General features: G+C 42.9%; 2 protein-coding genes across 6 annotated transcripts; one reads left to right on the top strand and one right to left on the bottom strand.

The window, feature by feature from the left end:
• Window positions 1-63: 63 nt before the first annotated feature.
• Window positions 64-15,415, bottom strand: LOC117139809 (cAMP-dependent protein kinase type I regulatory subunit). 5 transcript variants are annotated; one of them, XM_033302439.1, is made up of 6 exons: window positions 6,525-6,625; window positions 5,353-5,510; window positions 1,524-1,883; window positions 1,072-1,446; window positions 861-997; window positions 64-750 (listed from the first exon to the last, which is right to left on the bottom strand). In XM_033302439.1, the coding sequence occupies exons 2-6, from the start codon at window positions 5,359-5,361 to the stop codon at window positions 666-668; spliced, it is 966 nt and encodes a 321-aa protein (XP_033158330.1). In that variant the 5' UTR covers window positions 5,362-5,510; window positions 6,525-6,625; the 3' UTR covers window positions 64-665. The 5 variants fall into 5 exon arrangements, with proteins under 5 accessions (XP_033158330.1, XP_033158329.1, XP_033158327.1 ...); XM_033302438.1 differs by having other exon boundaries at window positions 861-1,000; window positions 6,525-6,624; XM_033302436.1 differs by lacking the exons at window positions 5,353-5,510; window positions 6,525-6,625 and adding an exon at window positions 14,685-15,415 and having other exon boundaries at window positions 861-1,000.
• Window positions 13,469-14,635, top strand: LOC117139813 (histone-like protein 18C). The gene is made up of 2 exons (XM_033302444.1): window positions 13,469-13,911; window positions 13,976-14,635. The coding sequence occupies exons 1-2, from the start codon at window positions 13,627-13,629 to the stop codon at window positions 14,342-14,344; spliced, it is 654 nt and encodes a 217-aa protein (XP_033158335.1). The 5' UTR covers window positions 13,469-13,626; the 3' UTR covers window positions 14,345-14,635.
• Window positions 15,416-15,461: the final 46 nt, after the last annotated feature.

The raw sequence follows: 15,461 nt of genomic DNA, 5'->3' as shown, positions 1-15,461 counted from the left end.
GAGTTGGTGTGTCTGTGTTTTGTGCCTGTGTGTGTTGCCTTTTATGATTTAAGTTATTACACATATATTCATCTTGTTTATTTCTTTTTTAAAAAACATTCAGATGTCTGTTGGATATTTAATGAAACGTTTTCGAGGAGGCAGCATGTCCCATAGATTATACAAATGGGCTCTCTTTTTCGAAAGACCCGGAGAATTTGAAAGAAGTTGATAGAAGTATATATAGATGAATCCGGGGAAAGCTATCTCCGATATCGGGGGTTGCGGGGTGTGGAACATGCCGCCGCAACCTTTGCACAGAGACACACACATACACAATTATATAACTTCAGCACAACATACAGAATCGGATAATTAATATTTGTTTAGCCCTCAGCCCCCGTGCACTCTGAATCTGAATCTGAATCTCCGACAGAATCGAGAATCAAATGGCTGTGACAATTAATTTTACACACTTATATAATTTACGACTTCATGTTTATGCTGCTGAGCGTTTGTTTTTCTTTTCTATGTATCTATCCAACTAGTTCCCATCGTCTTCCTGTTGGTTTCTCACGTTCGCTGCGTTGTTGTTTCTGTTTGTTTTGTCGGTTGTTGTTGCTTTCTTTGCTGCTGCTGCTCTTTGTTGTTGATCTGCTGTAGTGGTTCTTGTCGTTGTTGCGGCCTTAAACGGACAACGATACGAAACTGTTGTACTGCGTGATGTTGCGTTTGAGTATATCGGCGCAGGGTCCCAAAACGCGTTCAAATCTGCAACAAAACCCAAAAAAATTGGAAAGTTAGCTACTGGTGACAATTGATTTTATAACTTATAACATACACCTGTCCATTTGTCATTGCACTCAAGCCACTGCACTTACCTCGCCCTGTCCAGTTTGACGCACTTTAGCGGCCCACGAGCCACAACAGTCGCCGCACGTGGTCGATCCAAAAGCAGAGCAATCTCGCCAAAGTAATCGCTGCTACCCAGACGGCCCACCTCGGCGGGATCCTCGCCCTGCTGATTAGATAAACCAGTTGATTAGAGTGCCTCTTTTCAGGTGTCCCATGTTTCTGATCACGGTCACTCACCTCAGAACGCTGTTGCAGCACCACCGCACAGCCCTCGAGGATGATGTAGAAGTCATCGCCAGCGGCTCCCTGCTTGACAATCGTCTCACCGTCATCGAAGGAGCACGTCTCCAGGGAATCGGCCACGGTGAGGCGCTCCCATTTGTCCAGGCTCTCCAGGATGGACACGCGCGACAAGAACTCCTCGTACATCTTGCGCTTGCGGATGGTTGAGCCCATCAGGATGCGGCGGTAGGAGTCGCGGTCGATGCCCCACAGCTTCACATCGGTTTTGGCGCGCACGGTGGCGGCGCGAGGAGTGCCATAGATGAGGGCCAGTTCACCAAAGCTGCCGCCCTCGCTGATGGTGGTCACCAGTTCGGAGTTGACGAAAACCTGACGGAGATGTGAACATGTTCACAGTGATGCAAACCCAATTCAAAGCTCATAGCAAGCAAAATAAATATACTTACATCGACCTCTCCCACATCAATCACGTAGAAGTTGTCGCCTTCATCGCCCTGCTGGATGATGTTCTCGCCGGCAATGTGATTCACAGGAAACATGGCATCAAATATATCGGATCGCTCGCTCTCGTCCAAGTGGGCGAACAGGACGTTCTTGGCAATCGCCTTGGACAGGGCATTCATCGTCTTGTAGTCCTTGGGCACCACCTTCTTAACATAGTTGGTGGCATCCTCTTCGGTTACGGGTTCGGCGGAGATTCCGCCTCGCCTGCGAACCGGTGGAGCAGCTGTTTGTGGCATCGGGCTGAGATCTTCGCAGTCGTCGGGGCTGATTACCTGTCTACTGGCATCCAGTTTGACTTGTTCCTGCCAAAGATAAAAATAACAATATCGTGAGTATTTTGGGTTTGCTTTATTGCACACAAGTCTCGATTCATTATCATATTGGTTGAACATTGATATCAGAGTTTGAATAAAGATAATGGCCAGGCTGGAAATGTTGCACGATTTTGCATAGTATCTGGCCAGATTTAAGTTTTATATAAGTATGAGAACGGACTTAGTGATATGTACTATATATGAATATCAAAGCGCAGGTCTAACAATTGCAGATTGAAAAAGTTCGATAGATTCCCTCAAACTCTCTCACTTTATGGAACCTCGGTGGTGCAAACTTAATTATCTGCTGCAGGATTCAATTGCCCCAGTGCGTTAGCGACCAAATGCCAGATTAATGTGCGTCACTCTCGATGGATGTATGGTAACTGCAACCAGTGGTTGTTCTCTGCAGCATTGTGCATATTGTCCGGAGACGCGCCCGGAAAAGCTCCACCCGCCCACATCCGTAACTCATAAGCTCCATCACTGCGTCGGCAGTCAAAAGAGCCAACCGGGGGAGCTGAAGAGCTTTGCATCCTGACTCTTGCTTGCTGCGCATTCCGGTGCCTTGAATCCCTGTCCCTAAACAAATTTCCAAAGTGCGCCCCAAAGCTGCACGGTCCGGCAGTCCAATTGCTGTCGGTTTCCCATAGTGACGTCAAACCAGTCAAGCAAAATGGCCAGCTGGCCAAAGATGCTGATTAAGTTGCATTAAATTGTCACTCACTTGTGACTGCAAGTGGCCGCCCCTGGCAGTTATGGCTGCATTTGAAATGCGTTAGGATCGGTGTCCTATAAATAGGCTGGTCCATTACGATATATTGCATGAACAGATGGTATTTTTGTTAGCCAAAGCAGGCATTATATGGATTAAGTGTGACATCAAAGATCCGAACTCAAAGCAACTAGTATTGGTAAATGGGCTTAGTTTATAAAATGATTCGCTAACCAACTCATTTTTACAAGCAATACATTTCTTATTTATATTTTTCTAGATTTAATAAATAAATCTCTGTTCCGGCTAATCCTAAAAATCAACATGTTTTCCTAGCCATATCAAAGTATTTGCATCTAACATCCAAGCAATTGCACTTGATTTGATTTCCCCATCCGACCGCAAACTCTTGAACGAAATGGTTTTACGCCGTCCATAAACCCGCGAAAAACTTCAAATGAACGACGCTGCTCATTAATTTTTATTGTCTAAACAAACCAAGCCAAAAATCGCATGAAGTACGCATGAGAAGTGTAAACAAATATGGAAAATAAAAGCAGGGAACCGCAATTAATTGGTGAGCTAAGCAATTTGCAGCCGATCATGGATTGTAGGTGACGATAACGAACTACTCAATGAATCGCCATCCGAATCGAATGTCGCCTCCATAAATTGACGAATGTCTTGGGTGGTTGCCAGTCAGCTGAAGGAACCTGAAGTCAGGTGTCAAAACAGAAGATAATCGAGTGCTGCCGCCCAGAATCATCAACGTTAGGCATACAAATGCCTATTTAATTAGGCGGAGCAACGCTAAAACTAATGCTTTGAACTACAAGGAAGTTCGATCAGCTTAGTTTTTATACCATCACAGTTTAATAAAGATACTCATAATGAATATTATTCTTTATTAATAGCTTTCTCTTTTCTAAACTCATTATATGTAGTATACTATAACATAGTCCATTGACTGAATAGTTGAATGAATTATTCGCGACGCGCTAAAGTTCAGTATGCAAATGGCTCACTCTACTTTATTATGCAGTCAGCTTACTGGGTGGCAGTATCAAAACATTCCCCTCCTTTTTAGCATTCGCCATAGTGCAACTTTGTTTATGGCCATTTGGCCAGGGACAGCGCCCAGAACAGAGAACCCATAGACCAGAACCCGGCAACTGGAAGACGCGTGTGCCAGCGATATGACCGTGACCTTTGTGCAGACGCGGAGTCGGCGCCCAGCCGACTTGTAGCCCTGGCCCTAGCCATGGCCATGGGGACGTGGCCATGAAGAGCAGAGAACCCAACAAACAGCCCACAAGTCAACCCACTGTTCCACCCTTTGACCCTCCGATATTGCTCGCGATTTTCCCGGGGCGGAGCTGCGCTGCTTCAGCTTTCAGCTTTTGGCGTCGTTCCCTGTGACATATTAAACGGAAATCGATTTCGCAAATTGCAAATTGAATCCAATCCCCGCCCGGATGGGTTGACTTTGCGGTCTGGCCCCGCCTGATTGGACGGTGTTCGCTGATTTTCAATTCCATAGGCTCTGACTTTAAAGTGGAGTCTTGTCACCAGTCAGCCTTATCAACCAGCTCGCTAATAAAACAGCAAACAACATTTATAGGAATCATGACAAATGCTGCTTTTGATTAGATGACGACAATTGTCGGCGAAAGGGTGGGGCCATGTGTGAAGGGTGGGCCAAGATGCGGTGAAGGTTGGGTAACGCTGACTAATTACCACACATTTTCACCTATTACCAAATCAATTATGTTTAACAATCTTGTACGGCTGCCAACAGAGCTACAAGAAACAAGAGACAAATGCTTTCGTTGATTTCCTCGACTATCGCGTACCCGTTACTTAAATAGTAGAAGTGTAAGGGAGAAATTTCAATTTTTTAAAAATATCAACAGGAAAGGGTTGCAGTTTTAAGCGGTTTGTGGACGTTGGAACGTTAGCTCCCGAGATCACAGTGTTCATACGGACGGACATGGTCAGATGCAAAACGACCCTTTTACCTGTAGAATACTTTTTACAAACCTAATATAGACATTTACGCTGCGAGTAACGGGTTCAAAGCTGATTAACTTAAATTGCTCCTATAATCATAAAGTTACATAATTCCAGATTTTGTAAATTACAAAGAAAAATAGTTGAATTGTGCCGCTTAAGGGGTTGATAAGGGGTACTTTATTTTCCACTTTAATCCCATACTCAATAAAGTACATAAAGCGTAGAAAAATACAGCTTTCTGCTTTAACAAACAGCTCTTAACCGAAGAAGATACCTTCGAGTGGGAAAAAAGAAGTCGGATTACAACGGCGACAATGAAACACTGATGAGGCGGCAAATGGGTCCACATGCTGTGAGGTAGGACCCAGAACATATAGCCATCGTGCATCATCTACCTACATATATAGTACAATGGTCGCCGCTTGCAATTGTGGACATGGTGGTATTGTTGCAACCATGTGTGTGCATAAATAAAAAACGACGGAGGCGACGACTTCGGAAGGGGACAGTCCACAGAAAGAACGGGAAAAGCAAAAGTGTAATATGCATACAATTGTGCAACCGAATTCTAAATGTTTCCCCCTATGAGGGTGTATTTTTTGTAATCTTTTTGTTTAGTTACTTTCTGCTTGCGTAGATGAATGAGCGCTTATTGAATACAAGTACATACTAGACTTATGGTCTACAAACTATGACAGCCACTAACAGACTCATTTATTTATGGCAAACCTTAGGCATTTTTCTGTGGTTGTATACTCCTGTGTGTCGGTGTTGGTGTCGGTGTCGGTGTGATAGTGTGTGCGTGTGTGTGAGTTTTGGTTCTTTAGTTATCCCTGTGTTGGTGCTTGTGCTACTTATGTGCAACAAATTGTGAAAACGCTTCGCTTCTAATATGGACACAGAAAAACAAACAACAAACAGTAGTAGTAGATGTAGTATTCGGAAGACGCACGTCGCGACGTGGGATTTCTGTGGAAAATCTCGGAGAATTTCACTCTCGGATTTGTAAAAACGCTGCTCTGCTGACAAGAAAGACAAAAGCGCGAAGAGCGGACAGAATTATACAGATATTACGTATACGCGGCGTGGACAGGCGAGCAAAAACAGCCGCCAGCAGCAATGACAAATCCAATGTCAAAGTTTTATAAAAATAAATATTCAAAAATGCCCCGAACAGCTCTGAAACAATTTTCTTTAAATTATAAATACTTTTGGGTAGCCAAGAAGCGGACTTTCGAATAAGTAAACAAATTAAAGGAATGTAAGAGTTAAGAACACATAATCGGTCCTCATTGCGTGTACCTAACTGTTGCAAACTGTTGTTGTATTGTAAAACAATAAAACAGAAAATCATTAAATTGCTCTATATATTAAGTAAGCCCTTAAAAACGCATGATACAAAGAGGCCGAGTAAAGAATCGTTGTCCCCATCGCGTATGATTAATACTGGAATTTATAAGAACATACAAAAATATGTTGTTTCATATCACAGAAAAATTAAAAAAAAAAACAAAGCTAGCCCTTGAATATCAAAGAATCAATTAATGTTAAGATTGCTCTCCACTGCGTATGATTAATATCTTTGGGGCTATTAAAAGAAATCGCCGCGAATTTAATTGGCATAAATGTGCGGGCACGGCAATAAAATATAAAATTATATAAAAAAGAAATCCTAAAAATATATTTATGAGATCGTGCGTCACTAGGCCCCCGCGTTCCACACATAAATATTTGATTTAATTTTCCCGCTAGTAGAGCTAGTATCCAATTTAATTTTTCCACTTTGCTCCTCCTTGCTGTGCTGACTGCGTTTTTTGCTGCTTTCGCTGTTTTTCCTGCCATTTGTAATTGCTTAATTAATTCAATTCTAGTTCATATGGTTCTCGTTTTTGTTTGTCTACCCGCTGTTTCCGTTTTAATTATTTAGTTGCTGTGAGCTCTTCTTGCTATTTTGCTGTTCGACTTGGCGAATGTCTTTTTTCGCGTATTTACAAAACGGAGGCGCGACACAAACTGAAAACTCAATTCGAAATTCGCGTTCAACTTGCGACAATCGACGTTGGCTGCGCAGTCGACGTTGCGTCGACGTCAGCAGAGGCAGCGGCTTCATCTTTCCACACTAGTTGCCTTCACATGTGTGTGTGTGTGAGAGTGTGTGTATTTGTATCTATGTGCGCTGGGTGGGTGGGCGATACCGTTATGCGGCGTAGGGCGGTTAAACTGCCGACCATTTTGCGGTTTGTGGTAGGTTTCAAAGCAGTCGAAAGATCCACGATGTAATGGCCAGTGGATTTGGTGACCAAATATACAGAGAAAAATCATAACATAATTTTGAACACATTTTATAGGTTTTAGTTTTCCAAGAAAACAACCCTAAGACTTCATAGAGTTCTATTCCAATAGCTTTAAAATACTCAAAAATATTTTTACTAATCTTGCAACTTAACATTTTCGAACATTTCTAAATATTGTTTTCTACATGTATAAAAGGAGGTAAGCCCAAAAAAACATTGCTAAACCAAGCAAAAATGGAAAGAGGTAGGTGTAATGAGCAACAATAAGAGGATTAATTAAGACCGAAAATGATATTGCACAATTTCAATGCCAATAAAACTTCGAACAGAAAAAAATTAACTTCAAAATTTGGAATTAAAATGTGCACTGAGATTTATGCGTGCTTGTTTATGGGCATACCAATATGTCACCGAAACATCCCTTTGAGCAAACTAGTCATGTTATTTTAAGAATAATAATTGTATTACTTCATTCTACTTTTTCTTCAATATAACGTTAAAACGTAAGACATTTCTCCCAGTGCAGCCACAAAGCTACCAATCACAAGCGACGTAGAAGAAAGTAAAAGTCGCCACAAAACCCACAGAAATAATGAAAAGAACAAACCGCCAAATTGAAATCATACTCGGCAAAAACAAACTACAAGAGAGCAGCTAATGATGGCTACAAGCAAAGTGGCCAAAAGAGATATTGGCCAAAATATTGGGTTAAAATGGGAGAACTGGAGGGATTTCTCACCCTTCTCTCAGTGTACAAAACAAATCAATTTGAACGCCAGTGCCAAGAAGACAAGCAAAAAACCCAGAAGTGGAAAACAAAGAGAAATCCAAAAGATTGTAGGCGGTTTTATATATTAATGTTAGGTGCTCAAGGTAGCAGCCGAAAACAAATTTGATTTGTTACGCCAGCGATTTATAGTTTCGCGAGCCCATAAACATGCAAATTCCTTTGCACTCACTTTGATAAATTGTCAATAATAATTACACTAGCAATTATGATGTGGATGAGAGCCTGTTCACTTCTGTAGTCACACATGGCGTATACGCAACGCCCAAAGGCGAGTCACTTGAAGCCATGGATGCAATGCACTCGTTAGTGAGAACTCAAGGTGTCCAAGGTGTCCAAGGTGTCCGCGAGAACCCTCGAAGTCGCCTAGTTGGGATTCTCACTGTGGCAGTTGCATTGCGAGTGGGTGGTTCTGGGCGGTGGGCGGAACCTTGAGGCAACGCTGGTGGCACGGGACAGTTTAAGTATGCCAATTTGTGCATCGCCTGGAGGCGAAAAGCCTCTCAAGAGAGTCTTATGCCGACGACAATTGGCAGCATCTGGGAAAGCCGATTCCTACTCTCAGTTCGTGTCATTTCAAATTGCATCTCTCGGGTGAGTCAGAATATATGTATATTCTTTTACTTAGCTGTCTTACAAATTAAAATGTCTAGCAGGAACAACGCTACGTGGCACTTGATTTCCCACTGATTGCTCTGTGAAGGAATTTCACATTTGTCATTAGCAAACTCATAGATTTTACATTGAATATACAACTTGTATCTGTCATTAGAAATATTCAGTTAATTAGCACATAAGGATATACCCCACTTCCAGCGCAAAAGAGGTCCTTTCCAAGTTTTTTGTAAATATCACTACAAACTTACTCTTACTTTTTATTTATTTTAACTACAATTTCAGCCCTTTTAATTTTAGAATGTGCATGTTCATAAATAAGAGTCACTGTACTTTGCGTAAATATTCGCTCTGAAGAAATTAATTATGTATAATGGGAACATTTAAAATTCTCTCGTTTTCCCTTTCCTTTTGTCGTTGTGGCTCGTTGGCACTTTAAATTCCTTGAAGAGCCCCAAGCACCCAGGAACTCATTAAATGCGGGCCAAACAAAACATTGGCCATAACTTTCTATCGCTTCACACTTGGATTCACTTTGTCAACGTGCAAAGTTTCCATGGACCTGGACCTGGGGCTCCTCCACCATTCTGCATGTGAGCAGCAGGATGCGGGTGGCACTGGGTGCACTAAAATGCGGAAAAGCTTTTTGTCTGCTCGCTTCCTGGCCCCTTTTTTCCGCAGATTTTCGTGTTTGTATATGTGACTGCGTTTTATAATCGAATTAATTAAAATTTTGCGCCCTACTTGACGCAGGAGTAATCCTACTCGCTCGCACTCCCGTGTGCTTTTCGCGCTTCAAATTTTCCCACATAGCTGCATCCTGCTTTTCCGCCCAACCTCCGGCGCCACGAAAGTTGCTTCAGCGAAATTTCCAATTCAGTGAACTTTTTGTTTTACTCTTTACGAATCCACCAGTTGTGCTGGGAAAACCTTCGTCGGCGTTGGCCTGCATAAACATTATTTTTGGGGACACACAAAAGGCGTATTTATACCCCCATCGATTCTGGGTTATCCAGCTGCCCACTTGATGGCCAGCCAATGTCCTGCGGAAAAGGACACGCCACACTCGTCGTCGTCACAGCTGCCAAGGGAAACCGAAACGAGCAGCCATCCAGCAAATTGACAGCTGAATCCCCTTCAATATTACCCAGTGACGTCAGGTTTGCAGGTTTGTTTTTGGCCAGGACGAATGAGAGAAGGTGACCGAGAAATTTATAATTTGCAAACTGTTGCGCTTGAGAAGCGTTTTCCTTCTTTATTGGCCAAATTATTCATGGACACTCGGATGGAGCTGCGCTCATAAGCCGCCTAATGGATCGGCACACACACATACAAACACAAAAAGGTCGACACATCCGGCAGATACGGATGCGCGTTTGGCCAACCACTTTTCCCCAATCCAAAAGGTATTCTTTATACGTGTAGCATACCTTTCATTGTTCGTATTATTTACATACAACTTCTGGATACCCGATAAATGCCGCCCCCAACTCAAGCGTTAATAAACGATAATTTATTTATGCGAAACCAGAGCAGCAGAGGGGTGGGGAGGAGGAGCAAGGTTCCTGGTGGTTATATTACCTTTCCGATACTCAATTATTCACAAACTTCGATGGCAGTGCCAAAATAAGCAAAGCTTTTGTGCCAAATTTCGATATCCAGAGTATTCACCATAATCCCCTCGGTATCCTAATCATAAATCACTTTCATCGGACCCACTTAAAAATATCACAGCAATCGTTTTTGTGCGATGCGAGTGCATAAAAAGGAAATAAACCCTAGTAAAATAACAATTTAATCAAGTAAACAGAGCATAATTCGAGGCCATATTTCGGGGACATTTTTCATTGGAATTGTATACCAGTCAACAGCCACTTAAAATCATAATGGTAAATGCTTTTGCGTTCTGGAAGGAAACAAACAGATTGAATAAAAGGTGGGATTCGTTTTACTTATTTGAATTTTACGAGGGTTTTCCTTAATTTTCATTTAAAAAATGTTGTAAGCTTGTATTTCCTCAAGGAGGCTATTTATATGATTTAATAATAATAATAATTATACCTTGATAATAACTTAATAACTTTTAGTTCTAATAAATATCTTAGAATAATAATTGTATACCTTTCAATGGGATATCACAGAAAAATGAAGGAACGGAAGAAGAATGCATACTTGAATGTTAAAGATAAAGGATTCTTAAGCCCTATATCATAAATTTCCAGAACTATAAAAACGCAATTGAAACCAATTCTTTTCGAAATATTTACCAAGTTAACCGTATTTAACACTTCGAATTTTACCCACCATTTTGCTGGTTGAGTTCGTTTCACTTCCGGTTTGGCACTTTTCCAACCTCGTTTGGCCAACACAATTGATTGTTGTTTGTCTTTACTTTATGGCCCAATTCGGCGGACACTGGGGACAAAGTGTCCGGCGTAGTTTTTGGCACGATTCCGCTGTTAATCAGAAGCCGGCGTAAACAGCGCCGGACGGAGCGATGACAGCCGTAAAAGCGGCATTAACACGGCCGTTAAACCGGACAATTCGATGATCGGAGCAGTGGAATTCGCGTGGCCATCAATCAGGCAAGAAAGTCGAAAAGTAACGACCGCAAAAGGTGAATGGTAACTAGCAAATTGAGCAGTTAAATTGGCGAAAGAAACGAAAATTGGGAACGACGATGGGCAACTGACGGTGGCCAAAAAGTGACTGAGACAAGCGAAAGGACGAAAGCAAACTCTAGCAGCCACAGACACAAACACAATCTCGACGACGACAGGATGACCTTCACCAACACGCACAGCGAAGGCAACCGTTCTATATATACACAAATATATACATACAAATACGACTGGCCAAAAAGTACACCCGCCCACCCACTCGCACACATACACTCGCACTTGTGACGCAAGTCCTGGCGAAGGGAAAAGCTTTCACGGGAGAAAAGGGCCAGAAGTGCTGAGGGAGAAGCGAAGGGAGCGCTTTGATTTCGTTAGAATTCGAGTTTCAAGTGCAAACACGACATTTGCTGGCAAAAAGCTGCTCGTGAGGCAGGTAAGCAGGCATACCCTTATGAACTGCACTGTCTCTAAATTAGAATAAAGTTTAAGTTACTATATTCTACTGTATCCCAAAAACTAACCCTTTTCATTAGCGTTATGGCAAAAGATAAGTTTAGAATGTTTAAATAAAATGTGAACATTCTCGTTCGTTCTGTCTCTTTAGATACAAAAGATATTTTGAAAGGTTAAGACGAAATTTTACAGACATTCGAAAAAAGTTGGCAATAGCATAACAAACTTTAAAGTATTAATATAAATATAATAAAAGATTGCTCTAAAGTTTCAAGTGCAATTTAGGGTATTAGGTGCTCCCGGAATAGGGTAAAAATTTGTGCATGTTTTTATTTGTGTTACAACTAACGACATCGTGATTTGCAGTCACAAATCGAATCAACAAGACACCAATTCCAAACGATTCAAAGCTTTCTAGTATGCGCACACTCCCACACTTTAAATCTTTTTCCGCCAAAAGCTTTTCAGCACAAATTCCCAGTAATTTCCTACCGTTTTCCGCAATTGGAAACTTTTTCGACTTTCCAACTTACTTCGCGTTCCCGCTGGCGCTCAAGCTCAAGTTCCTGCTCACGTTCGCGGGCCAGAGTGGAGAGATGAATTTGCAGGCTGCGATCGCTGACAGCATCCTCCTCGGGAATTGTGGTGCAGGAGGTGCGAACATGCCGCATGCGATGCACTGCATCCAAGCTCAGCCGGTGTTCGTGATCATCGCGGAGCAGAGCATCGAACATGGCCACCCCGCCATCGATGCTACTTTCGCGCAGGATGCGTCCGCCGCGTCCACTGCAATGGGGACTCTGCTGCTGATTCTGCTGATGCTGATGATGATGGTGGGTGGTGGCCACCACGCCCTCCGAGAACGAACGGATGCGCATGGCGCCGTTGGCATCGGTGGTCAAAGCCACCGAGCGGAAGCGATCGATGACCGCATCCTGGATGCTGTTCACACTCAACTGGTTGCCCATGGCGCGCGGAGGCAAACAAAAAAAACCAAACGAGCGGAGTGAACTAGGTGGAAGCAGGATGCTTCTGCACGGCGTCAGGATGCTAATCCAACTGACAGCGGGTCCGGCATTCAACAGGCAACTTGCCCCAGAGAGTCCGGCGCACACACACAGGCGTACTCAAAATCAAAGTTGGGAGAAAAAGGGGTAAGGAAAGTCGCTTGGCAAGTGAGAGGTGGAACAGGACGATGTGGAAAGGACCTCCACAGGTGCGCTGCTCTATTTACATTGCAGCATTGCAAGCTTTTGCTGCAGCCTGCCTCACAAAATAAACTTTAAAGCTTCACAATGAACGGAGAGAATGCAGTTCTCCGAAACAGGAAGCCGAAAATAAAGCATCCGTGCTGGGAAATCCGCCTATGAACGGTTTTTTTTAACACTCCGTTCGAAAATAGACCGCAAGTTGTATTGATTTTCGTTTAAGCGGCAGCCAAATGGCCAGCAAATTGCCGCTTGTTGCTTACCAAGGGGTTGAAACCCCGGAAAGGAACCTAGTCGCACAGGATAATTTAAACACCTTCCCTCACCTAAAGTAATTTCTGGATTTCTTACATATTTTGTAAACATTAAAATACGATATTTTGCTTTTGTAAAAATAGTTGTTCATTTAATGCTATCAAAGCTATTTAGGCTAACTTCCAATTTTTGTTTTGGAAGTACTCGTTTGAAAACAAGGAATTACGCATCAGTCAATTTCTTGACTATCAGATATGCGTTACTCAGCTAGTCGGATTGCAAACAGAATATTAAAACATTTTTCAAAAGTGTGGCGTAAGAGTTTCGCGCGATTTGTGGGACAGACGGACGAATATGGCCAGCTCGAATGATACTGATCAAGAATGTACCTACCTTAAAGGAAGAAAACTCTTTTTCCTACAACGAATCTAGTATACAAAAATAACCATGGAAATATGGCGCCGATCTGGGAAATGTACTGCGAAAACAGCCCACTCGGTTTAAAAAAAGTATTTCATTTTTTTGGGAACTTTTTCATGATCATAGTTAGCATTGAGCCTTCATTCAAATCCAATTTCCATGTCCCCACGTAGAAGCCAGCATACAATCAGTTAGTACGATCCCTTTGAACGAGAAACAACTCAAATATTCATATAAAATTGAGTACAGTTTTTTATAGAAATTTTTTTTTTTTTTGTATAAGTCTGAGTAACAAATTTGTTTGTAAAAATTTTTCTCGATCAAGAATTTACTCAATAATCAGTAACAAAATGAGCAATCTGAAACAAAAGGATAGCATGCCGGACGTGGCAGTTTCAAAATCAGTAAAAACCTCTAGAAAACCAATTGAACATGATTATTCCGACGCCTCCATCGACATTGAAGAAGATATCAACAAGGCAGGGGGTGATTACGCCTCATCGTCAGGCTTTGTTAACTTTTTTAGGGACTTTAAGAAGCGCTATGGAGAATATTACTCGATTAACCAGATAAGACGGGCAGCTGAAGCCCGATGGAACGAAATGTCATTCCGTCATCGATGCCAGTACTCTGCGGTAAGTTAAAGGTGTCAAATACAGACGAAATGCACATGTATGCAATCGTAATGCACTTCCGCAGGAACCATTGGACACTTTTCATCTGGAACCCGATTTGGTAGAGCCGAACAGTGTGAGCAGTTTTCATCGCTCTAGTGATGACGAGCACAGAATGCACGCTGAAATAAGTGGCTGCGCAGACACTTTCTTCGGTGCCGGTGGCTCCAATAGCTGCACTATTAGAAAGGAGAGCAAGTGTTCCAAGCCCAGGATGCGAAAGAGTTGCCCCAAACCGCGGGCATCGAGGCAACGTCGCGGTTGCGCCAAACCGAAGCCCAAGTGCGCCCGACCCCGGAAGGCATGTGCCCGCCCCAAGAGGGCGTGCGCCAAGCCGAAGGCAAAGTCAAGGTGTCTTAAGCCCAAGAGGACCAAGCCCAAGTGCTCGATGTAATCCCACACCCTTACCCCCACTACTTTTCGGCCATTTTTATCGATCAGGAACCAGTCAAAATTTCCCAACTGATGTGATTGGGCGTTGCTAGAATCTATGAACTTGGGGAACCTCCAGTGAACCAGGAAATTGAGAAATCGGGAAAGAATGCTAACTGAATTAGCGGTAAAGGGAGCTCAAACAGATCTGATAAACCAAGTACCTAAGACGGGAAGGCCCAAGCATTGATCCTCAACGCAACGATAAGCGATTGTACTATTTAGAAATAAAGGTTTTATGTGTCTGATCAAATTTCTACCTATTTTTAATCTACCAATAATTATTTGGGTTTTGGACTCACCCTCTCGAGTTTCTGAAAGTACTGTCGCAGGAACTGCACGGGATTCTCGGGCCTGCAGACGCACAGCTGGACGATGCAGTCCTTGAGGACTCGCTGAATCCCATGCGTCTGGATGTAGTGTTCGCACTCCCGCAGGCTCTGCTCCTCCAGCGTTTTGGCCATCATGTAGGACATGTGGTACGGTGGAGATGGGATGGGTTCCAGAGTGGGTTTGCAATGAATGGCGGTGATGATATGGTGATGGGAAACAGCTTTCAAGCGCCGCACTACGCAAAATATACGTATGTACGTATGAATGTATATATTATGTACACAATATGTTTGTGTGGGTGGTTACTGGATGTTGGTTATTGTTTCGCTGGCAAATCGGTTAAAAGCACTGATAAAATGGCTATATCTTGGGCTGCCGCGTTTGTCTAAGCCTGCTGCTTTATCAACCCGTTTGCTGTGCACCGCTTTCGCAGCTTTTCCTTGCGTTTTTGGCACCGTTTTGTTCCGTTTTCCACACACACAGCACAACCCCGTTTTCACTTGGCAAAATTCACGTTAACGGACCTTTTTGCAATGTCCTGATGATTAATGCCCTTAGCCCCGCACTCCCCCGCAGCATATGGATTGCTCGATGGCTGTCAAAAAGTCAGTTAACTAAGTTTTTTTCATAAAAACTTAACCAATTTTCACGCACGTCAAACGTTGTTGTTTTTTTTTGGGCTGCATGTAGTGGTGAGCGTCTGATGTAGTCACGCACATATCGATAGGTTTCACTTTTGCGCAACA

Source organism: Drosophila mauritiana, chromosome 3L (assembly GCF_004382145.1).
Source record: "Drosophila mauritiana strain mau12 chromosome 3L, ASM438214v1, whole genome shotgun sequence".
Taxonomy (NCBI): Eukaryota; Metazoa; Arthropoda; class Insecta; order Diptera; family Drosophilidae; genus Drosophila; species Drosophila mauritiana.
The sequence above is the reverse complement of the archived record's forward strand: the minus strand, read 5'-3'. Positions and strand labels throughout refer to the sequence as shown.

Excerpts from the sequence above, each read along its gene's own strand:
- LOC117139813 (XM_033302444.1), top strand. The coding sequence starts at position 13,627 with ATGAGCAATCTGAAACAAAAGGATAGCATGCCGGACGTGGCAGTTTCA. Across the intron at positions 13,912-13,975 it reads ATCGATGCCAGTACTCTGCG|GAACCATTGGACACTTTTCA; the intron begins GTAAGTTAAAGG and ends GCACTTCCGCAG.
- LOC117139809 (XM_033302436.1), bottom strand. The coding sequence starts at position 14,858 with ATGTCCTACATGATGGCCAAAACGCTGGAGGAGCAGAGCCTGCGGGAG. Across the intron at positions 1,447-1,523 it reads TTGATGTGGGAGAGGTCGAT|GTTTTCGTCAACTCCGAACT; the intron begins GTAAGTATATTT and ends CATCTCCGTCAG. Across the intron at positions 1,001-1,071 it reads TGCTGCAACAGCGTTCTGAG|CAGGGCGAGGATCCCGCCGA; the intron begins GTGAGTGACCGT and ends TTATCTAATCAG.